The sequence below is a fragment of the Arvicola amphibius genome, chromosome 14 (genome assembly GCF_903992535.2).
Source record: "Arvicola amphibius chromosome 14, mArvAmp1.2, whole genome shotgun sequence".
Classification (NCBI taxonomy): domain Eukaryota; kingdom Metazoa; phylum Chordata; class Mammalia; order Rodentia; family Cricetidae; genus Arvicola; species Arvicola amphibius.
The window spans coordinates 35,624,557-35,649,827 of NC_052060.1; the positions used below are offsets into that span (position 1 = coordinate 35,624,557).

A 25,271-nucleotide genomic window follows, 5' to 3' on the forward strand; every position below is an offset into this window, starting at 1 on the left:
ATTAGTATCCAGCTATTGAAAACCACTCAGCATCACTCTGAATGTCGTGAATTAGATGAATCCAACACCCAGGTTTCTAGTTCTTTATTTTACCCGGTAGGAACAGAACATCCTATTTATAAAGACACTGAAGCATACATTCCTGAATCTGAAGATTTAGGGTGGATTAGAAGTTTGCCATGTGATCGTTTTGAAGTGGAAACTACACAGAGAGGCAAACAATCCTCGGCTACTTCTAGAAATTCTTCAGAACTTTCTGAAGTAATAAACAGTATGTCCCTTTTAAAGTCACTGTCTGAGCATGGCACAACTTTAGGAAGCTTGGCAATACTCAATGAAAACCATGCCTCCCAACAAGAAGCTTGGCATATACAAGACCCAGATGTCAGTCCTGAAGGTTAGAGTCACCTGTCTTATTTTGGTTGTTCCCTTTGTAGCTCAGAAAAAGGGAAGATACTAGCAGTCTACTGTATTTACATATGTGGTGGCTGAGCATGGTGGCTTATTCCTGTAATCTCAGCACTTGGAAAGCAAGGCAATACCAAGGGAATTCAAAGTTATCTTCAACTAGAGTGGATTTGAGGCCAGTCTGCTACGAAGATCATCTTTCAACAGAGGGGGTCAGGGATTGCAGAGTGTAACCCGTATGTTTGGTAATGACAACTTTAATAGAGGATAATATAGTGATGACTGAGTCTCTTTCCTTTCATGGTTCCCCAGTCTACTTAACATCAACCAGTGTGTGTGTTTGTTTGTTTTTTTTTTTTTTTTTTTTTTTTTTTTTTGTTGGTTGGTCTTTATAGACAGGGTTTTTGTTCTAGAACTTGTTCTGTAAACCAGGCTAGCTTCAAACTCAGACATCTGCCTGTTTCTGCCTCCTGAGTGCTGGGTATCACCACCCAGTTTGTGTGTGTGTGGTTTAATTTTTTTTAAAGATTTATTTATGTATGAGTGCTCTATCTACATGTATGCCTTTATGCCAGAGGAGGGCATCAGATCCCACTATAGATGGTTGTGACCCTTCATGTAGCTGCTGGAAATAGAACTCAAGACCTCTGGAAGAGCAGCCAAGGCTCTTAACCACTGAGCCATCTCTCCAGCTATAATGTGTGTATGTTTTAAGACAACATCTTGTTGCATAGCTCCGACTGATTTATAATACATGACAGTAAATGAATGACACTCTGTGATACCCAATGTTAAAATTAAATCTTATTTTTATTTTATTTTGGTTTTTCAGACAGTATTTCTCTGTGTAGTACTGGCTGTTCTGGAACTCATTCTGTAGGCCATGCTGGCCTCAAAATCAGAGATCCGCCTGCCTCTGCGGGGGTTAAAGGCTTATGCCATTACCACCCGACTTTAATTTTAAATTCTTGTTCATATATGTTAGGTCATTTTTACTAAAAGTATGAGAAAATTACTGTACATTCTGAAATTCTTTGAAATGCTAAATTTGATAGTAGTTACAATTTATTTTCTTTTTTTTTGGTTTTTCGAGACAGGGTTTCTCTGCAGCTTTAGAGCCTGTCCTGGAGCTAGCTCTTGTAGACCAGGCTGGTCTCGAACTCACAGAGATCCGCCTGCCTCTGCCTCCCGAGTGCTGGGATTAAAGGCGTGCGCCACCACCGCCCGGCTACAATTTATTTTCTAAAAAATTTATAATAAATTAATATAAACATGAATAGATAACTGATCTATAAACTGAAACGAGCATAGCATTGTAATATGAAGATTTGAGGAATGCGGTATTTGAGAACATGATTCTTTCATCCATTTGGAAGACAAGATTCCAGTTGCTTCATGTTAGTTGAAGTCATTGTGTTCTGTGATGAACTTAAACACCAAACTTTTGAATCACCCGTCACACAGGACATGCAAGGTTGGCTTCCTGCACATCTCTGGCCAGAACATTTTTATCTACTCAACATGTAATTAATTATGTTTTTATTTAAACACCACTTTATTTAATGTTTTTGATTTATTAACATTGAATTAGGTGCTGGCATTGCTATGATCAAAACAATCCATACATATTTTCTCTGCAGCAGACACACTTAAGAACAATAGATAGTGAGCCAGATGTGTGGTGGCATGTGCCTTTAATTCCAGCACTTGAGAGGCAGAGGCAGGCGGATCTCTGTGAGTTCGAGGCCAGCCTGGTCTACAGAGCTAGTTCCAGGAAGGCTCCAAAGCAACAGAGAAACCCTGCCTCGATAAACCAAAATAAATAAACAAACAAACAAACAAATAAAACAAGGAACGCTATGTAGCACTAACTCTAGGGGACTTTAAAATAGTGAAATCATCAATTTTGGTACTAAATATACTGAAAAAATACTTCTGAGTGCAGTATGAAGTGAGGCTGAGTGTTGTCTTGTTGGGAGTGTGCTCATGCTATGCTGCTGGTCGGCCACCTTGTCAGTCTTACCCTCTGCTTTCTTTTTCACATCTTCTGACGTGTAGCTTAGCCTTGCTGTAGGTCTCAGTAACACTTCATTTTTCTGTGTGGCATCCTTTCCTATCATACTCTGACTTTGTCTAGTTTAACTGTGTCTCTGTCTCTTTGTTGTTCCCTTTTCATTACCACTATGTTCCCCCGTGCGGGCCAGGCATTTCAGTACCTGCCTTAATTCCAACACTGTGTGGCAGATTTCTGCTCTACATAGTGGTTTGCAGGCCAGCAAATATAACAAAGTTCCCAAGCTATAGTCAGATGGATTTGAGATAGGTTTGGATAGACTGGTGCCCCTCTTGCCCCACTGTGGTTGTGCATACAATAGTGTTAATTGTAGTTTTCTCAGTTTTCTTGTTCTTAACAATTGGGCAGTTCTCAACAATTTTTAACATTTGTAATATAGGTGATAAATATATTCTGTTGACTTAGAATATATTATTTTTTTTTAAAATTAGGTGCCAAAAAAGTTGTAAGAACATATCCCCACTAAGATATAGTGACCAGTAAGGGAACTGGAGAGATGGCTCAGCAGCTACAAAGAACTCGCTGCTCTTGCAGAAGATCCAGATCTGGTTCCCAACATCCTCTCTGACCTCTCTAGGTACCCAACATGCACATGGCACAAATATATGCCCGCAGACAGATACTCCTGCAAAATAAAGAAATTTATTTATTTGAGCCAGGGTCTCTCTAGGTAGCCCTGGCTGTCCTGGAACTCAATATAAACAAGGCTGACCTTGAACCTATAATCTCTCTACCTTTGCTTCCTGAGTACTGGGATTAAAGGCATGAGTCCACACCTGGTTTTAATTTTTTTTAAAGTAATCAATAATGTTTTCAATTTAAATATATTGACTTTTCTGCCTTAAGAATGTACCAGTCTATATAGAATAGTACTCTGAATCTTTACTCATACTCCAGATTAAACCTTTTTAAAATGTATTATTTCAGTTTTAGAAGTAAATATTTTTGGAAACATTGTGATCCATATGATAAATAAGGCTGTTTAATTTTTCCATCCTAGCCAGGAACTTACCTGCCACAGTAGTTTCCCATATGCTAGACCGTCCTCTTGAGCAGTGGACTTCTCAGCAGGTACATTTCTCTCTCTCTCTCTCTCTCTCTCTCTAAACTACTGTGTGTTTCTTTGATAGAAAATAATATTTCCGTAACTGTATAGCATATACTTTGATCATACTTTGTACTGCCACCTCTTATGCCCCCTTCCTAGTATTTATGTGTCTCTTACCATATAGTTGATAAGTGTTGCCTTAGTTAGGATTGCTATTGCTATGATGAAACACCATGCCAAAAAGAAAAGTAGGGGAGAAAGGGGCTTATTTGGTTTACACTTCTTCATCATAGTTCTTCATTGAAGGAAGTTGGGACAAGAACTCAAACCGGGCAGGAGCTGATGCAGAGGCCATGGAGCAGTGCTGCTTACTGGCTTGTTCCTCTCGACAATGTTCATGCTTTCTTATAGAACTCAGGACCATCAAGCCTAAGGGTGGCACCACCCACAGTAGGCCGGACCCTTCTTCAATTACTAGTTAAGAAATGCCCTACAGGCTCTTCTATAGTTCAATCTTACAGAGGCATTTTCTCACTTGAGGCTCCTTCCTCTCTGATGACTCTAGCTTGTATGAAGTTAACGTAAAACTAGCCTATAGCATAACTGATCCCTACTCAGCTTGACACATGAACACATTACTGCTAAGCTATAATTTTCCTTTCTTGTTAATTCCCAAGATCATATATTAATATAAAAACCACAATATGAACATTTTAAAAACTTAAAGTTCCATAGTCTTTACAAAGTCAAACACTTTATAAACAATCTTTTTAAACAATCCAAAATTTCTTTTAAAATACAGAATCCTCTTAAAAGTTCAAAGTTTTTAAAGCATGGGCTCCTGTGAAACCAATAAAAAGTTAAATACTTCCTTACCTCAAGAGGGAAGAACCAGAACAGAGTCACAATCAAAGCATAGCAAAACAACAGTGTAAAGAATTCAGTGTCTAATATCTGGGATCATTTCTCAGGCTCCACCCTCTGCAGCTCATACAGCTTGCCCTCTAGGCTCAGGCTGGCTTCACTTACACTTGCTCCTGTTCCTGGGGGCCGTCCCATGGTACTGGTCTCTCCAAAGTGCTGTAGTTACAGCAGCTGGGCTGCACTTTCATCAGTAGCCTCTCCCTTCTCTGCATGACCCTTTAATCTTGGGCCTTAACTGCTTCTGAGGATGCATCTTCACCAGTGGTCTCTCTTGGCCTCACAGTGCCAAGCCTCAGTGCTTTATGCCTTCACAACCAGTACCATGGGTGAACTACCAAGTTCAGCTGCCAGCACAAGTTACAACTTTGGCCCGCTTCTGGAACACAGCTGTATGCTGACTCTGAGGAACCACTTCCCAGAAGATTTCACCTCAGTGATGTTGGTTGCCTTTTAAGCACAGCTGATTCTTCAGCGCCAGCTGACATCCATTGTCTCAGCAAAGCAAGGGTTTCCTTTAATGGTTCCGATCTCTTGGTGATCGCAGCTCCAGCTGACTAGGCACCACAGATTCTTCACACATCTGAAACTTCACAAGCAAAGTCTCCACTGCCTACGCTGCTCTCAAATCCGTATTTTCCAAGCTCCTCTAGAGCAGCCTACTGAGGTTTGGACACTCAATGGCTTTTCCAGTCCAAAGTTCCAAAGGCCTTTCACTTTCCCCCCCAAAACACAACGGACAGGCTCAGTCCTTACTCATCGATTACTAAGAAAATGTCTACAAGCTTGTTTACAGTCCAGTCTTGTAGATGCATTTTCTTAATTGAGGCTCCCTCCTCTCTGATGACTCTAGCAAGTGTCAAGTTGATATAAAACTAGCAAGCACAAGAATGCTCTGTAATTTATAATAGAATTGTAGCAGTACACAGGGTCCCAAACTCTTTGGATTCATGACTCCCCTCACAATTAAGTAATTTTTTTTTTAAAACAATGTTTCTTGGCCCAAAGAAATCCTGACAGTCCATTTGTTGAATGCTAGCATTGAATGGTAAGTACGCCTGTCCTAATAACTTAGCAATTCATTCTAGGTGAGCACGGCTAGAAATACAGTGTACGCCGCCCATCAGGTACTATATACAGCATTTTTCTCATCTGAAGCTCTGTGAAAAAGCACATTAAGTTTGATTGTCCTTTTAAATGATCTTTAGGATCTTTATTTCTAAGTAATAGTAGATTCAGAGTGTCTATAGTTATCATTTTGTTAATTCACCCATCCGTTAGAAATAAATCCTTTAGAGACATTCTTTTGGCCCTTTTAGCTGTTTTATTTTCCTGTATCCTAGGTGGGCTTTGTTAAACCCTGTGTGGCATAAATGCTAAAATCCACAAGGGGGCAGCAGAGAAAGCCATTTGAAACCTGAAAGCATGGCCTAGGTAGGCATGAAGTCACTGAGGGAGTAAGTCTGCTTTGCAGTCACACTTCAGAGCAGAAAGCTCAGATATATAGGGCTGCAGAGATCCCACTGTCTACCTCATGGTTAAGTCTGACACATTACATGGTGATTCTTAGATGAAATAGAAAGGTCTATGCACTCAAAGGGCTTAGTGTACAATAAGGAAGAATATTTCTGTATATATACAGTATGAATATCTGTGCCATATACTTACAGAATTCTTATTTTTAATACTTCACCCATAGCCTGTTGAGTTTCAAGGCCATCAGGTGAAAGGCTCAGCTACTAGTGGTGTAATGGTGAGAGGACACAGCACACAGCTAGAATCCAGTCAGCTTCCAGATAGCGTTGACTATGGAAACTTCATGGCATGTGCTCCAGTCTGGACACCAGAGCTGCCTAGCGCTTGTGTGCAGACTGACTTCCTGCAGGTAAAAGTCATTTTTATACTTGCATTCCGCCAAGTTGTTTTCTTTTACTACATTCTGTAAATCCTTATAGAAAAGGAGTCCATGGGTAAATTGGCAAGAGCCAGAATAGCTCTAGTCAGACTGCACAAGGCACTCCTGCTTTCTGACTTGTTGGCATGGTTGTAGTTTTCCGATTTAGCCTCCTTTCAGCAGTACCAGATTTCGAGGCTTTCTACAACTACTGGAGTAAATCAGCCTACGTATTATTAGGTTTTCCTCTATTGAGTATCTTGGTTTGCATTTTTTCTTTGTTTCCAAGTCTGTACTGTTTCCCACTCTTCATAATATAATTTGTGATCACCATTGCTTGAGTTATTGAAAAAGCAACTTGTTGTGTTTAGTGGCTCTTGACTGTATATCCCAGCATTTGAGAGCCTGAAGCAGGAAAAAAAAATGCTTGAGGCAGCTTGGGCTGTATAGAGACTTCTAGGCAGTCAAGGAAAAAAAGAACAAAAGAGGAAGAAATTTGTATACTTGTATCCATTGCCATATTTCTAATTATTGTTATATGCTAATTATGGTCATAAGGTATGAATTCTGAGTTTGTCACAAAATGATTAGACCTCTCAAGATAGTGTCAATAAGTGTGATGGATTGCTAATATATGGTGGTCTCTGAACTTAAATATATGTTCTCTATTTCATCTCTTCAGCGTGTTTTTTGATTTTTGAGACAGTGTATCACTCAGTAGCCAGCCTGGCTTGGAACTTACATGTAGTACAGTCTGGCCTCAAGAATTTAATGATTCTCCTGCCTCATCCTCCAGACTGCTGGGGTTACAGGCATGAGCTAACATGCACACCTCTTATTCCTAATCCTCTAATTTAAAATATTCAAGTAGGATAATTTTTCATTGTGGTTTTGTTTTGTAAATTCTCTGTTGACAAGTAATAGTGAACATCATTTATCTGTTAGCTATTTGCATAATCAGTATTCAACATTTGTATAATGTTTGAAGAAATCTGTTTAGAGTTTAAAATTGGCCTGGCTAAATAAGTTTTAGCTCTAGCTGGGTTATCTAGAGAGACATTGTCTCAAAAGAGGAAAAAAAAAAGAAAAGAAAAGAAAAAGAGCTATATGTGGCTGTGTACCTGGGGTACATAATGAGATTCTTGAAAGAGAAAGAGAGGTAGTAGGGAAGGAAAGGAATGGAGGCAGGTAAGTAGGCCTGCCCCAGTCATTTACCTTTTATGTCATTTCAGCTGTGCTGTCGAATTTGAGCCTTTGCTTTGCGATTGTGAATGCTAGGCCAGCCCTCTGCCACTGAGTCATCCCCGAGCCCCATTTGCCACTTATAGATCCAGTTGTCTCACAGTCTCTTGTCAGAAGAATGCTTTGCCCGTACTTCTTCCATCCTGTATGTGGTCTCTGTTAATCTCTTCTTTTTCTATGCAGAGAGTTTTTAGTTTCTTAGAACCCTTTTACTAATTTTTCCTTTTATTGCCTCTATGCTTTTGGGGCACATCATCTCCAGAATGGAGTCTGTTATTACTGAGGCCTCCAATAAAAGGAATATAGAAATAGGTCCCGTTTCATTAGCTACTTGGAGATCATTGGTGACCTTGGCAAGAACAATTGCAATGAAATAGTATGTGTAGTGGCCAATTTAGAGGGAATTAAAGAATAAATGAGAGATAGGAAAGTAGAATTATGGCTAACTCCTAAAAATGTATATGTTTGTCAACCGTTCAACTCCTACCTCCCACCCTTCCCCCACCCAGGATTGGTAATCAAATCAGGACTTCACACTTGCTGGGCAAGTGCTCTATCATTGAATTGTATTCCCAGGCAACAAACAGATATTCTCATGAGCAACTGTCCACTGTCTATTGTACTGTCAAAATAGGCCTGTGTATAAAAGAGGCAAATTCTTGTCCTCATAGAACTTACATGCTAATAAAGATAAATACATAGTACCTGGAAGGGCTTGAGTGCTCTGAGTAAGGATAGAGCCCTGTAAGGGGTGGCAGTACAGACGGTCTGGGGTTCTGTTGTACCCAGGTAAAGTCAGCCGTCTCTAGTAGGTGACACTGGAGTAGAGATGAGAATGCCATGCCAGTATCTGGGGGAAAAGAATTTGTGGCAAGAGACAGTTGGCCAGTTTGTAGAATAATGTGGAGTGAATGAGGGACAAGGAAAGTGACAGAAGTGAAGCCAGAGAGCAGGCCAGGGGCCTGGTCAGGTAGGGCCGCGTAAGATAGCACAAAGCAGTCTACATTGGAATAGACTGGGAACAATTAGAGGGTTTGGATCAGTGAGGAAAAAAAAGATTTAGCTTAATTTTTAGAAATAACTCTGGCCAGTTGTGGAGAATGTACTAGGCAGGGGAACAGGGTAGAATACTTAAGAATTTCTTCTTTTATGTGTATGAGTATTTTGCTTGCATGTTTGTCTGTGTACATGTATGTCTTGCATGTCTGGTGCCCAGGGAAGCTAGAAGAGGGTGTTGGAGTCCCTGAAACTGGATAGTTGTGAGCTGCCATATCAGTACTAGGAGCTGAAAACAAACACAACTTTTAATTACTAAGCCATCTCTCCAACCCCTTGTTTGGTTTTTTGAATCATGGCCTCACTGTGTAGCCCTGGCTGGCCTCACTCACTGTGCAGACCAGGCTGATCCTGATCTGTCAGAGCTCTGCCTGCCTCTGTCTCCAGAATGATGAGATTAAGTACATGTGGCACTGTGCCTGACAGTTCTTTATTGTTAACTTTACAAAGCCTAGAGTCACCTGGGAGGGAACCTTGATTAGGGAATTACTCAAATCAGATTGGCCTGCCTGTGGTCATATCTTTGAGGAACTGTCTTGATTGCTGATTGATGTGGGCAGTGCCATTCCTGGGCAGGTGGTCCTGAGCTGTGTAAGAGCCAGTAAGCCATTAAGAATTATTTCTTCAAGGTTTCTGATTCGGTTCCTGCATGAGTACTTGGTCTAGCATCCCTTAGTAATGGGCTGTTACCTGAAAATGTAAGCTGAAACAAACCATTTCCTCTCCTAAGTTGCTTTTATGTGTTTATGATAGCAACTAAAGGCAAACTAGAACAGCATCAAGTGTGATTGTCATTAAGTTTTGATTTTGGGCAGAATCTGTAACACAACTTAAAACTATTGTTCTAGTGAGAATTGTGACTGTTCAGATCTGAATATATTTAAAGAGTCCCTGTACTTGGAAGGAATATCTTAAAATGTGTATCAACTATGCATAACCCGAAATCCACAAACATAAGAGAAAACTGCTCAGACCTTGTGTATGCAGAAATATAGTTTGTACACATGAGATGGGACTTGGGTTGAGCCCATTAGAATGGAAATTTACCCTCAGAACTAAGTCTTCATAATGGAATCAGTCCAAATCAGAATGCCATCCACTTCATAATAAATCCTAACCTTTTTGTACTTAAAATTATTGTTTATGTTAGTAAGTTTTTGCTAGCCTGTCCTTTTTGGTGAAAATTTTGTAGTTTTGTTCCCAATGTATTTAGAATAGTGACTTCTGGAAGAGCGGTCACTAGAATTCAAACTAAGAGGAAAGGGCGCAGTAAGAACATCTTAGTGATTTTCTTTTTTCTGGACAGGTGATTTCACCAGGACAAAAGATCTCTGCATCGAGCTCTGCACCTACTTTTTCTGTCAACACGAGAAATGAAGACTCTGTGCTTGAGTTCTCTGAGGAATCTCTGAGAGCAAGGACTTTCCCTGGTGATCTTTGTTTTCTCTGCTGTTGTCTCTAAGAATGTTGCTGGGCTAGAAGGGCCAAGGAACCCACTGTCTCTCCCTCAGGCTTTTTCTGTCATGGATGCTGTTCCTTCCTTTCTAGTTCTTGCTCCCTCCTCCATGGTCTCTTCACTCCCTCTGAAAGCGTCTCTGCTGTCGAAGGACTTCTTGCAGCTAAAATGCCAATGTGCTAGACAGTGGCGCACACCTTTAATCTCAGCACTCAGGAGGCTGAGGCAGGTGGATCTCTGAGTTTAAAGTCAGCCTCGTTTGCAAAGCTAGTTCCAGGACAGCCAGGGTAGTTACACAGAGAAACCCTGTCTCGGAAAAAAAACAAAAAAATAAAAAACCCAAACCACAGGCACCATATAAAATGCCAACACTTGGCTCCTCTTTCCTGTTGTGAAGTAGTTCATAGCAAATGTCTCATGAACACCACTGGTTGACCTTAGCGTAACTTCTTCATCTCCTCATTTTGCTTTGGGATACTGTCAGTATCAGGAACTCTTCAGTGGCTGATGCCATCATTGTTCTCAGGCCTCAAGCTTTTATATCCATTTTGACTTTTCTTATAAGTCATTTTCTGCTTCTTGAAAACTGTATTGTTTAATAGAATCACTTCCCACTAACTTCTCTTTTTTTTGATAATTTCATTTATGTATTTTTTTCCTAGTCTGAAGTTATAGGTGATTAGTGTTTTTTTTGGTTGTGAATTGATGATTAGCATGAAAAAAATTTAATGTGAATCAGTACTTGAATTGGAGTTGACTTCATGGTTATGTCTGATTGAAGGCAGGTGAAAAAAGGGAGGGTAGGAGGAGATGTGAATGGGGTGGGGATGGGTGTGAGATGGTATTATAATCCCAGCTCTCAGGAGACAAGGCAGGAGGATCAGTACTTAAAGGCTAGCTTGCGCTACTTGGGGGTAAAAAAGGATGGGGAAAAGTTCGTATGGGGGGAATACATCCTCTGAAACAGGCATGAATCTTTAGTTCTGTAATGACGTTTTAATTTTCTGTCACTGCTACCCAATTAGGTTGTTGGATTATAACATAACACTTCATCTAAGAATATTCATTGATTCACTTACTGCTCTACTACTTCCCAAGTGGTCGTCAGAATTTATTCCCTATAAAATAGAGACTGTGTCAAATAAAGTAAGAATCTATATTTTTAGATAAAGACTTTAATAGTATTCAATTCCTATGCAGTTTTGCTGATTCATTAATCTATCCAATAGATATTTATTGCTTTTTACACTTTCAGCAACGTCTCTATTCTAATAGCTGCTTCTAGAAAGAAGGAATTACAAAGCTCATTCAGACAAAATCTGACATGAGTTTACTATCCCATCTATGATTAATTTAACATAAAAAGCTAAAAATTTTTTATGAAAGGTATCATAATTCATGAATATACTGAACAGTTGCAATCACATCATATTAAGTGAGCTGTTAACTTTGTCCGCAGAAGGAATGTGAATAGATATCAACTCATCCTGTGCTCTTTCTACCTGATGGACACTGAGCTCTGGACCTGTGAAATGAGACTGACGCAGCTTCTCTCGGATTTGAATGCTTTGAAAACTTAGCGGCTCTAAAATGTGATGAATAATTAAATTAGATACTTAGTTCTGTAGAAGAAAAGAGGAGGACTTATTTGTTAGCCTTAAAAGAGTCTTCAGATCTATACATCAAGCTTTAAACCTTTAGATTTTGATATTAAAGCATTTACTTTGGGAGGGGACAATAAAATAGTGTTATCTTCTTTTTCTATACAGCAAGTCAGAACCTTCTGCTCTTACCCATGTACCAACTGTTTTCTAGAGTCTGGGTGATGACTGGTTAAATATTCGTATTGAATCAGCATTATGTTTCTTTCAGGATTGAAAAACATTGGTTTTTTGGAAAGTAAGAACCTTCAAAGATTTCCATGTGCAACCAGGGCCTCAGTTCCCTTCATTACTTTGCCTCCCGATGATGGGCCAGCAGTCTTAGATTCCTGTTCATTTATGGCTGATGACGACACACGAGAGTCCTCTAGTTCTTCTGTGTTGAACCTGTGTGAAGAATCAGTTCTTTCATTTGACCTTGGGCCTGAGGACCAGGGTGAGACTTCTCGCTGGAAAGGAACTCCAGGAGATGCTTCACTGCTTCATAAGAATTCTGTGCAAAGCAAGTGGCTGAAATATCAAAACACATCCCAGTGCAGCTCAGCTGCTCTAAGCAGAATTGATGGTGAAGTGGCAGAGGACAGCTTTGCTGAGGTTTGCTCTGGGCTGCATTCTAGCCACACAAGTGAGCAGCAGAGGAATGCTGCAAAGGAAAGCTCTGTAGACCCTGTGCACTTGCAGAGGATGAAAGGAATGCTCTATCAACAGCAACAGGACTTTAGCAGTCAAGAGTGGGCTTCCAGAAAGAAAGCCTTTTCTCTGAACTCAAAGCAGATTTCCGAGACAGAGAAAATTCAAGCTATGTTAGGAAGCCCCGCCAGCTACAACTCCAGAGTCAAAGATTTACAGGTAAGGGAAGTCTCCAAGCTCTCAGTGCATTTTCTCCGATAGTTACTGTGTGAATTCCAGCAGAAGAAGGCGCAGATTGTTTGGTAACGTTTCACTTTTTGATCAGATAGTTATTTGTTAGACGTTTCCCAGTAATTATGAATATTGAATTATGTATTTAAAAGTCTTGGGTATGCTGTTGAGCATGTAAGAGGTATTTAATAAATATTAGCTCTTATTCCTCTTTCTGCCACTCCTTCTAGTACTGAGCTCACTGTGACTGTTTTTATTTTTGACTATTAAATCAATTTTGCTGATTGGATTATTAAAATAAGACACATGCATCTATTAAAAATTTGCTATAACATATTAAAATCATATTAAGAGACCAATGAGAAGAGTTAGTATTTTTAAGAGTTAAAAGTTTATGTAGATATTCACGCTTTATTTTGTTTTTTATTTTAGATCATAAAACAATTTTCATAGATTCTAAAATTCAAAACTACAATTAGTGTTTTCTTCATTATATATATGAAAAGCAATTTGTTGGTAAATGGTGATTTTTTTTTTTCAGGAGATAAATGGTTCTGAGCTGTGCTTTCCAAATGGGCAGAAAATAATATCAGCTTATCTCCCTCAAAGGCAAGTTTACGTACCAGCTGTTTTCCAGTCTCCCATTCACTATAAGCAGATCTTTACATCTTCTATCATAGGTATGGCTGTTATATTTCTTTTCTGATGATTACCTACTGTGAGTATTAGAACTATAAAACAGAATAATACCGTATGGATTTTCATAGTAAATTTTCTTCTGGAATTTATTTTAGAAATTATCATTTCTTTATTTGAATGTCAGATCAAAAGCTTTAAAAGTGAGAAATTGCAATATTTTTTAAATTATGGCTTTTTATCTATTAATAATAGAAACAAATGAGTCCATTACATGTAAATGAAACCATTAAATATGATGCATGCTTAGGTCTGAATGTGTGTGTGTGTGTTTTTTTTTTTTTTTTTTCCGAGACAGGGTTTCTCTGGCTTTGGAGCCTGTCCTGGAACTAGCTCTTGTAGACCAGGCTGGCCTCGAACTCACAGAGATCCGCCTGTCTCTGTCTCCCCAGTGCTGGGATTAAAGGCGTGCGCCACCACTGCCTGGTTTAAGTCTGAATGTTTTGAGTTATAAGAATAAAACTTGCATTTTGAAAGCTGGATTGTTATGAGGTGTGGCAGTGCCTGTCTGTTACTCCAGCATGTAGAAGATGGCAGGATAATACGAGCCTGAAATCAGATTAGACCACATAGTAAGACGGTCCCAAAAACTACAGTAAAATAAGTTAAGTAAATAACTGGTGTGGCTGCTAAAAGCACAATATTTATATGTATTGAAATGTTAGAGTGAGAGACTAGAGAGATGGCTTAGCTATTAATTATGCTTTCTGCTCTTGCAGAGGACCTGTGTTCTATTACATAAGCCCAGAGTTACATCATTCACAACTATCAGTAACTCTGCTCCAGGGGAGCCAATACTCCTTGGGTATTACAGTCATGTTATTAAAAATAACATTTCTTAAAGAAAAAGGAATGATACAGTGAAGTCCTTTAATATATACAGTTAATTTGCAACAATAATAAAAAGTGTGGATGACTTTCAGAGGGAGCATAACAGAATCTGATAGATAAGGGCTTAATACAATAGTATTTGCTTTGTGCATTACTTGGATGGCAGTGAAGCTGGGTTTTTTTTTTTTTTTTTGGTTTTTCGAGACAGGGTTTCTCTGCAGCTTTAGAGCCTGACCTGGAGCTAGCTCTTGTAGACCAGGCTGGTCTCGAACTCAAGCTGGGTTTTTTGTTTTGTTTTTGTTTCAGTTTGGCAAAATTGAGACAATAATAAAGTACAAAAGGGATAGTTAGGGGGCTGGCTCAGTGGTTAAAGTACTCAGTGCTCTTGCAGAGGACCCAGATTCTGTTACTGACACCCACATGGAAGCACAACCTTTGGAACTATTTGACCTCTGTGAGCACTGTACAGACTTGGTGTGAGTATATACACGCAGGCACTCACACACATAAAATAAAAACAAATCTTTAAAATAATGGATGTTATAGTATTGTATTACAGTTGACTGTTAAAAGGCTATTTTCTTTTTCTTTCTTTTTTTTTGGTTTTTCGAGACAGGGTTTCTCTGTAGCTTTGGAGCCTGTTCTGGAACTAGCTCTTGTAGACTAGGCTGGTCTCAAACCCACAGAGATCCACTTGCCTTTGCCTCCCGACAGCTGGGATTAAAGGTGTGCGCCACCACTGCCTGGCAAAAGGCTATTTTCAAATTGGCTAGGAAACAGTGAAATTGATACTAATATGAAATAATTTTGTATTTGATTTTCAGCTCTTTTTTTTTCTTGTAGAACATCTGAATATATTGCTATTCGGTTTGGCGCAAAGGCTATACAAAGCACTTTCCAAAGTTGACATATCCTTATATACATCCTCAAAAGGAGAGACACTAAAAAGCGGAAAAAATAATTTACCATCCTGCCATCATAATCAACCTGCCAAACTTGTCATGGTTAAAAAAGAAGGCCCAAATAAGGTATTGTTTCTGCTCCCTCCCCACACTTACCTTATTCATAGTTTAGGTACTATGGAAACTGAGATGTGAGTTTTCTTTGTGGCATTAGTAACATAATAAGCTCTCAGTACTTTTCTAATGAAATGAATGATTTGTGTTCCAGGATACAAAAAAAAGAATTAAAGTTAATTTTCAAAAAATTTATTGCATAATAAACAAACTGATACAGGAAAGAAAATTGCCTAAGCACAGTGTCAGCACTGAGAAAGGGGTCTGCTTTAGGGCTTAGAAAGTGCTGAGATGAGACTGAAAGGAATGAAGGTTGGAAACTGAACCAGCACTAGACAAGGCCAAGTGAGTAGAAAAGCATGCTGTCCTAATGTGTATGGTGGGTATCACAAAGAAGGGTTCGTAACACATTGGTAGCTTTTACTCATTTGTAAAACTGCATACACCTATAGTAGCAATTAAATAATTGCACTATTTGCATGCATCATTAGTTAAATATATAAGTTTGACCTTAAAAATTCAAAAGTAGCCAGGCAGTACTTGCATTTAATCTCAGCATTCAGGAGGCAGAGATGAGTTCCAGGACACCCAGAGTTGTTACACAGAGAAACTGTCTCAAAAAAAAAGGTCAAAAGCAAGAATTCATAAATAATAGCATAGCTATATAGATTGAAATATGTAGCCACTAACATGTTGTTTTCAAGATTATTTGATAGTATGTTTGCATCTTCATGCTATGTTGTTTAAAGGGTTAGGTCACAAAGTATAAAATGCATCATTTGGTGAATTTTGTTTTACAAAATCTATGTATATGTTTGTGCATGTGTATGTGTGTATGTAGAAAGAAATGCAGAGATATTGCTAGTAGTTGTTTCTGGGTCAATGTCAAGTTGTCTAGTGAACACTTAACTGGTGAAAAATAAAATTATAATTTATTACTAATTTTTAAATATCTACCTATCTGTATATCTCTATCTATCTATCTATCTATCTATCTATCTATCTATCTATCTATCTATCTATATATTGTCGTTGTTTTTTTGAGACAAGGTTTCTCTGTAGCTTTGGTACCGTTCTTTGAACTAGCTCTTGTAGACCAGGCTGGCCTCAAACTCACAGAGATCTGCCTGCCTCTGCCTCCCAAGTGCTGGGATTAAAGATGTGTACTACCACCGCCTGGCAAGTTTTTAAATATATTTTAAAACAAGAGTTATTTATTTTTATTTAATGTGTATGTGTGAATGTCTGCATTTATATATATATATATGTTCACCACATGTATACCTGGAGCACGTGGAAGCCAGAGGAGAGTGCTGGATCCTCAAGTCTAGGACTGGAATTACACGTAGTTATCAGTTGTCATGTGGTTGCTGGAAACCAAGTGCAGGTTTTCGGGAGGAGCAGCAAGTACTCTTAGTGCTGAGCCAACTCTCCAGTCTCTCGAATTAGGTTTTGTTGTCAGGATAATATACTCTCTTGATGAAGAGAAAATAAATGGAAAAATAGGTACTTTATAATATTAATGTATTGCTTAAATTAATAAGTGATTTGTTTTTTGAAATATATTAATAACAGGTAGCTGTTATATAATGCTTGACAAGCATAGTGCAGAAAACAGTAGAAAAATAGAAATAGTTTTTCAGTATTCTAATATGCATCCTAGGCAAACACTGTACATTAAATTCTTTATATCTTCTTCCCCATTAGGGTCGTCTCTTTTATACATGTGATAGGCCCAAAGGTAATCAATGTAAATTTTTCAAATGGCTTGAGGAAGCAACTCCAGGACAGTTATCACAGGATGAGTCTCAGCCCAACGTGGTTTTTAATGATGTTAAGAGTATTGGCTCATATTTAAGAAGTCATAAGGTACCGGTCTATGAGGAATGCCAGCTTTTGTTGAGGTATGTTTTATGGTACCATAAAATTTCCTGTAATTGTATCAGAGAATAGCAGCCCTCACAGAACTCACCAACAGGTACTCTGGGGTTAGCCCCATAGTCTTTCACATGCTTGACTGTTATTCTCCTAAGCTATATTCCCATCCCATCAGTGGTTTTGATTTGAAAATTTGAAAAGAAATTGAAATGGTGTCTTAGGGTTTCTGTTGCTGAGAAGAGACCCCATGGCCATGGCAGCCTCATAGAGGAAAACATCGTGGGCATAGCAGCCTGCAGGCAGCTGGGGAGGGAGCTAAGGGAAGGAGCTACATCTTGATCCCTCAAGCAGCAGCAAGAGGTCTGAGACATTGGATATGGCTTGAGCATATATGAGACCTCAAAACCCACCCCCATGGTGACACATTTCTTGTAATAAGACATACCTACTCCAACAAAGCCACATCTCCTAAGAGTGCCACTCCCTCTGAGTTTAGTGGGTCAGTTACATTCAAACCACCACAGATGGGGAAAGTATATATCAAGGAGACTACTCTCAGTCCTATAAATTTAAATGAAAGTAAGGCTTTAAAGTTATTTTGATTCTCTCTAAACACCAAGTGATGTCAATAGTATCATGACAACTGGCAGAAGGTAGTTTGTTTTTTCCTCCCTTCCTCCCTCTCTCCTTCCTTCTCATAGTTATTCACAAACCTAAGGGAAACCCTATTTATAAAATCACAGTAATAAGTCTTTAACAGTACAGGAATAGGTCATTCCCAAGCCTGATTATAGAGCTGATAGGATGAAAGTGGGCTTGATAACAATTAAACATAATGACAGTTTGCATAAAAATTTAATAACTTATTGCAGGCTTATAGATGCCAGGGTCTTTCCCAAGGATTTTGTGTATATTATTTGCTCATAACAATAATGTATAAGATGATAGTAATTAAGATTATTATTTTAATTTTGCAGCTATCTAAACGTAGATGGTTTAGTTTCTAAATACTTTCTCTGACTCTATGATGATGATGATTTTGGTTTTTCGAGACAGGGTTTCTCGTGTAATAGCTCTAGCTGTTGTGGAACTCTCTTTGTAGAACAGGCTGGCCTTGACCTCTGCCTCCTCAGTGCTGGGATTAAAGGAATACACCACCTCTGCCTGGCTTTAATGATGATGATGATGATGATGATTAACATCTGTGAATCTCTCTTTTTCTCTCTCTCTCTGTTTTGGTTTGGTTTTTCAAGACAGGGTTTTTCTGTGTAACTTTAAAGCCTGTCCTGGAACTCACTCTGTAGACCAGGCTGGCCTTGAACCTATAGAGATTCACCTGCTTCTGCTCCCAAGTGCTAGGATTAAAGGCGTGTGCCACCACCACCCAGCTAATAGATACATTTATATATCTATTTATAATATTTATATATTTATAATATTATATTTTGCAATGTCTCTGAAAGTAAATAAATAAAGTTATGTTCTGTGTTAAAAAATTAAAATAATTCCTTTTTAAAGATTTTTTTGGGGGAACTGTTTTTAAAAATTTTTTTTATTAAAAATTTCCATCTCCTCCCCGCCTCCCATTTACCTCCCCCTCCTCCATTCCCCCTCCCTCTCCTGTCCGAAGAGCAGTAAGGGTTCCCTGCCCTGAGGGAAGTCCAAGTTCCTCCCCCCTCCATCCAGGTCCAGGAAGGTGAGCATCCAAACAGGCTAGGCCCCCAAAAAAGCCAGTAAGCGTAGTAGGATCCAAATCCAGTGTCATTGTCCTTGGCTTCTCAGCAGCCCTCATTGTCCACCATGTTCAGGGAGCCCGGTTTTATCCTGTGCTTTTTCAGTCCCAGTCCAGCTGGAGATTTTTATTTATTCATATTGTGTGTATATGTATGTGCATATGTTTGTGGGTACTTGTGGAAGCATAGAGGTTATTGGATCTATTGGAGCCGGAGTTACAAGTGTTTGTGAGCTGGCAGATGTGGATGTGGGAACCAAAGGTTCCTGGGAGACCAGGGAGTTATTCTTAACCTGAGCAATTTCTTAGCCACTCAGATTCATTTGAATCTTTTGTTTTTTTTCAGGAAAGGATTTGATCTTCAGAGGAAACAGTACGGTAAACTAAAGACATTTGCAACTGTGAACCCTGAATTTTGCAGTAAAACAAAAACTAGGATTTATCTTAAGCTGAGCCGGAAGGAGAGCTCTTCAGTTTATAGTAAAGGTAGGTGGACCTGACCGTGTTCATGACTGAGTTCCATAGCTCTGCAAATCCTTTATAGTAAAGAGAATTTTTAAAGTATAATTTAACAGTGCCATATAGTGGAAATTGTGGTATTGTAGATCATTTCTAAAAAGTATACTGAGAATTTTTAGAGTTTTTAATCCCAGCACTCAAGAGACAGTGAGCTGAGGCCAGCATGGTTTACAGAGAGTTCCAGAACAGCCAGGGACACACAGAGTAACTCTACCTCCAAAAACTAAAAACAAAAAAATTTTAAGAGTTTTATTCCAGAAACCACTTTACTGAAAAATTGCACTAAATTTTTGATACCATATAAACAATAAAGTAATTTAACTCTGTGCTAGACCTTTTTTTTTTTTTTTTTCCCAAGACAGGGTCTCTCTGTGTAACAGCAGTGGCTGACCTGGAACTCACTCTGTGCACCACCACCTCTCAGCGTCCATGACCTGTTCTTACCCCAGTCCTCCCATAGCCTGGTATGGGATTCTTACACTTTTTTGTAAATATACAAAAGACTTTTTGAGATACAATCCTTGAAAGGGAAATGTTGATTTACAGATCATGAAAATGTAACATCCATCTTTATCTTAGAATTCCAAACTGATTTCCGTAGTAGTTTTTGCCAAGTGTAGTCTTAGTACAAGAGAAGCTGTGGGTCAGCCTACTCAAGTGGGTATACAGTGAACCTGTAGTTTGGTTTGCACTTCTTTCTTCAGTGACTTCAAAATGTTCTTTATGTGTTTACTAGCTGTATGTGTTTCTCATCTACTTTACTACTGAATTTTTAGCAATCCTTTTTATAAAAGATTTTTATGTGTTCATGTTATTCCTTTGTTGGTCAGGTTTATTGTGAATATCTTCTCATGTACCAAGTCTTTTTATTTCAAGTCTTTTCTAGACTTCTTTTATACCCAAGGCCTGGCATATGTTAGGGAGAGAATTTATCACTGAGACACATCTCTTTCCTTTCTTAATTTTTGGTTCATTGAGACAGTATCTTTCTGTCTTTACAGTTTCTCCTGCCCCAGCCACCTGATCGCTGACTGGGATTAATGGTAGTTACTACCATGCTGGGCTTCTATTATATATATATATATGTCCCAATCCCACAGTGCTTAAATTGTTGTAGCTTAAGTCCTAATAATCATACTATACAGAGTTCCCCTCGCTTCCAGAAATTGCTCTTGGCACTCTGCAATTTCATATGCGTTTAAAGGCATCTGGTGAAGTTTTATGAAAAAAAGCCTGCGGAATTCTGATGCAAGTTGAATCTCTAGATTACATTCAGACCCATCCCAGTGCGCATGTAGAAATCAGGACAGCTGAGTGAGTGAGTTTTCTCCTTTTCACCATGTGGGTTCCAGGTGCTTTATCTGCTCAGCTGCCTTGCCAGCCTTAGAGAATGACATCTTGTTTTATTATCTCTGAACTCAATAAATAAACTTTTGAAAACTTTCATGTTTGTGGGGGACAGGGTCTCACTACCTCTTTTCTCACCCCCTGAGGGCTGGGCAAATCTCTGTAGAAGTCATTGGTTCAATGTATTAATACTTATATTTTATAAAACTTATATGGTTTGTATATTTTGTTCTCTTGATTAGTTTTGCTTGAGATTTGTCTATTTTGTTAGTTTTGTGAAGCATCTTTTGTCTTCATTGATCAAAATATCAGCAAATTGTTCTTATATTTTTGGTTGTGAGCCTAGTCTTTAACGGCTGAGCCATCCCTCCAGGCCTAGCAAATTGTTCTTTACATTTTTGTTTTATTTATTTTTTACAAACAATAGAAACACATAATTTTTTAAGATGTATTTTTATTTTATGTACATGCAAGTACCTGTCTGAGTATATATGTATTCTGTTGTGAGTTTTAGTGACCTAAATCCCAGCATCAGCCAATCATGATGTATGGTTACTTGAAGTCTGCAAAAGGTGGAGATCTTGAGGGTTCTTAGCAGGCACACAGCAGTGACCGTGTCAGGTGATGGATGTGTTCATTAGCTTGCTTGTGGAAACCATCACAGAAGACACATCATATGTGTTGTACTAGACTTGTAGTGCATGATAGAATGGCTGCATAACATACACAAAGCATTGAGTTCAATCCCTACCACCACCCACAAAGTGCCATGCTGAAATCCTAACGAGCTATAGTTTTGTTTTGTTTGTTTATTTGTTTTGGTCAAGCTTACCTCAGTAAAGCAGGAATTTGAAAATGTTTGACCTTTCAGGTGATCTTTGGGTGATTTCAAAAACCCTAGACTTCCAACTAGATACCTTCATTGCATGCAGTGCCTTCTATGGGCCATCTTCTGTCAATGAAGTGGAGCTGCTGCCTTTGAAAGGCTATTTCCCTTCTAACTGGCCCATGAACAGTAAGTATCATTATGTCCACCTAATTTCTATTTAAACAGAACAACAGATTGTATGCGATATGATCCTAAAATATGTATTATTTCTCTGTTGTGTCAGAATACTGACCAAAAGCCACTTGGGGGAAGGAAGGGTCTATTTTGGCTTACTGGTTATGGATGGTTATCAAGCCATGGCAGTTGTTCAAGACAGGAACACGGAGGCAGGAAATAAAGTAGAAATCACAGAGGAGCACTGCTTACTGGCTTGTTCTCCGTGGCTTCTTCAGCCTGCTTTGTTATATAGCCCAGGGTCACCTACCCAGAAGTAGCACTGCCTACAGTGGGCTGGGCCCTTCAGACGTAAATTCAGAAAATACCCCACAGGCTTGCCTACAGACTAGTCCAATGGGAGTATTAGTATCTTCTCATTTGAGGTCACCTCTTCCTGGTTTGTGTCAGGTTGAAATAAAACTAACACATGTATGAAAGTTGAATTTGTAAATATTTCTTTTTTGTTTTTTGTGGGTTTTTTTTTTTTTTTTGAGACATGGTTTCTCTGTAGCATTGGAACTAGCTCTTATAGACCAGGCTGGCCTCTAACTCACAGAGATCTGCCTGCCTCTGCCTCTGCCTCCCGAGTGCTGGGATTAAAGGTGTGTGCCACCACCGCCCAGCTTTGTAAATAGTTCTACAGTTCAAGTCCCATAGAACTAACAGTATAATGAAATCTTGAGGGGCTTGAGAGATATATCAGTGGTTAAGGCAGTATGACCCTAACAAGGGCCCACTTAACAATTCATCGCTTTTCATGTGGACAATTTTGTTTGTTGCAGATGCTTTCTTAGCAATGTTCACATTCTAGTTTTATATGTTTTAATAAGTGATTGAGGAAAAAATACTCGAAAATTCGAGAACTTCGTAAGCGCTTCTCTGCAACACAAGCGCTGGGTTAACTGAGAAGAACTGCTGCTGTTGATTCTCATTTCCTGTGTGTTGTGACTTAAAAAGCAGCACGGGAGAGAAAGACGCCATGCAACAGGATTCACATGGAGGAATTTTTATTAGGGAAAAGGGACCGGCTTCTGAGGACAGAAGCACAGAAGTGAAGAGAGAGGCAGAGAGATGGGGTGGGGGGAGACAGGCAGAGAAGCAGAGAGAGATTGGAGGTGGGCGAGGCTTGCCTTTTAAAAGGGAATGTAAGAATGAGCACAGAAGGTGCTCTTAGTGGCTGCAGCCCAAGAGCAGGCCAGTACAGATGCCTAAATACTAACACTACTGATCGTTCCAAGTGTGATTTCAGTTACACAGTTTATGAGTGCTCACACTCAAAATAAATGACTGGAGAGCATAGTAATGTAAAAGACATTTAAACACTTCTGCATGTCCTGAAAATTTCATTTTCTGTCTTTGGACTAGTTCAGAAGCTAACCTCTGAGTTGTAAGGACATTTAATCAGTTTGTTTGTGTTGGTTTTATTTACATCTAATATTCATTTTCTACGTTGTCTCTGTAGTAACAGTCCATGCATTATTGGTTTGTAATGCCAGCACAGAGCTGACGACACTGCAGAACATTCAGGACTACTTTAACCCAGCAACTCTTCCTGTAATGCCATACCTCTTAGCAATGTAAGTCATTTTTTATCTTGATCATTGGTTTTAAATTATGGTGTCCTAGTTTGCTTTCTGTTGTTTTCTGTTGCTGTGATAAACACTATCAGCTGAAGCAGCTTGGGAGGAAAGGCTTAATTTTATCTCCCAGCGTATAGTTTGTCATGAAGGGAATACAGGGCAGGAACTCAGTGCAGAAACCTGGAGGCAGGAACTGAAGCAGAGACCATGGAGGAACATAGCTTACTGGCTTGCTGAGTCTGCCTTTTTTTTTCCCCAACTCAGAATCCCCTGCTTAAGGGTAGCACAACCTACAGTGGGCTGAAAAAATGCCCCACAGGTTTTCCCATGGGCCAATATGATGGAATTGTTTTCTTGACTGAGGTTCCCTCGTCCCAGATGACATGAGCTTGTCAAGTTGACAAAAAAATTAATCAGCCTAGATGGTAACTGAAAGTGCAATAACAGAACATTAAATATATTTCACCAACAAAATTTTAATTATCTTTTAGATTAGGAGATTATTGTGTATTAGAAGTTAAGCATAAACCAGATGTGGCTCAGTGGTAGAATGCTATCAGCATGTGTGAGGCTCTAGCTTTGATCCCTAGCACCAAAAATGAATAAATTTGTAAGAGGAAAGGAAAAAAGTATGTATTAGTTCCCTTCCATCTGTTTATTTACTGTGGTTTGGGCTCATATTGAAATTTATTTCTCTTTATCTTGGGGACAACTTTTTAAAGGATCGTTATAGTGCATAATTTTATTCATCTATATGGTTTTTACTGTGTATGGTGTATCTGGTGTTTTGCCTACATACATGCATGTGTGTACACCATGAGTGTCCCTGTGTCTGAGGGCCAGAAAGGCTACTGGATGTCCTAGAACTAGATACACAGCCAGTTGTGAACTGCAGTGTGGATGCTGGGAGTGGAACCTGGGTTCCCTGGAAGGACAGCCAGTGCTCTTCACCCCCGAGCCTCTCTCCAGCCACTTTTCTGTATCTTTATGTTACATATTGCTTAGCATCCAAAAGAACGATCTGATAGTGTTGATATTGATACTATTTTTGTTCTAATTACCTGTATCTCACATCTTAATTTCTCTAACATCAAGGCTTTTTTTTTTTTTTTTTTAAATCAGAAATGGGGCTTGGCTACAAGGATTTTTGCCATATCCTTGAGACCCTAGGTTTCATATTTATTACCACATAAAGCAGCTGTGGTAATATATCGTACTCTTGCCATTTCAGAGGTGGAGATGGGAAAATCATGAATTCTAGTTCATCTTTAGCAACATTGAGAGTTTCTGGTCAATCTGGGATGCATGAGACCTTGTTTTAATAAATCAAAGAATGGATAAATTAATTATAACAACTGGAAAGTGAATCCATTAAAATGAGAAAAATATGTTTTCTTGCACTAGGCATCCATCCCCATACAAGTGCTTTACTACTGAACTCCTATCTTCCAATTTGGATTGTTATTATCTTGCAGCGTTACCCTTTTCTTTGTCGTAATGCCCTAGGTTTTTGTTTTGTTTTGTTTTTAGAGCTTTATAGTGTCACTTTTATATTTTAATTTTTATACATTTTTATTTAGTTTCATTTTATGTGTGTTGGTATTTTGCCATGGGTGTTAGATCCCCTAGAATTGGACAGTTGTGAATTGCCATTTGGATGCTGGGAATTGAACCCAGGTCCTCTGGAAGAGCAGCCAATTCTCTTAACCACTGAGCCATTTCTCCAGCCCATAACTTCATTTTTATATCTTATACATAACAATAAAATCATTTGTCTATTGTAATTTTGCCTTAAGTAGAAGCTATGTGTTGTGATTTTTGTGGGAACATTTCAGTATTTGCATACTCTACTTGGGGTCATTAATTTTTTGGTGTGAAGAGTATATAAATCAATGAGTAAACTACTTAAGTTCATGCCAGCATATAGTAGGTATTTTGTAAATATTAGTTCTCTTGCACCCTCCAAATTGAATCCTATTCTCCAGAAATTCTATGACAATTGTAAA

The 25,271-nt window shown here is 38.9% G+C and overlaps 1 protein-coding gene across 1 annotated transcript in view; it reads left to right on the top strand.

Annotated features, from left to right (window-relative positions):
• The window catches only part of Zgrf1 (zinc finger GRF-type containing 1), a 54,601-nt gene that overhangs the window by 7,868 nt on the left and 21,462 nt on the right, over positions 1 to 25,271 (top strand). The window contains exons 6-15 of the mRNA XM_038311572.1: positions 3,483 to 3,553; positions 6,151 to 6,336; positions 9,950 to 10,073; positions 11,972 to 12,609; positions 13,163 to 13,301; positions 14,992 to 15,176; positions 16,872 to 17,068; positions 19,121 to 19,260; positions 21,512 to 21,655; positions 23,148 to 23,262. Coding sequence (XP_038167500.1) covers positions 3,483 to 3,553; positions 6,151 to 6,336; positions 9,950 to 10,073; positions 11,972 to 12,609; positions 13,163 to 13,301; positions 14,992 to 15,176; positions 16,872 to 17,068; positions 19,121 to 19,260; positions 21,512 to 21,655; positions 23,148 to 23,262 — 1,939 coding nt within the window. The remainder of the gene's footprint in view (positions 1 to 3,482; positions 3,554 to 6,150; positions 6,337 to 9,949; positions 10,074 to 11,971; positions 12,610 to 13,162; positions 13,302 to 14,991; positions 15,177 to 16,871; positions 17,069 to 19,120; positions 19,261 to 21,511; positions 21,656 to 23,147; positions 23,263 to 25,271) is intronic.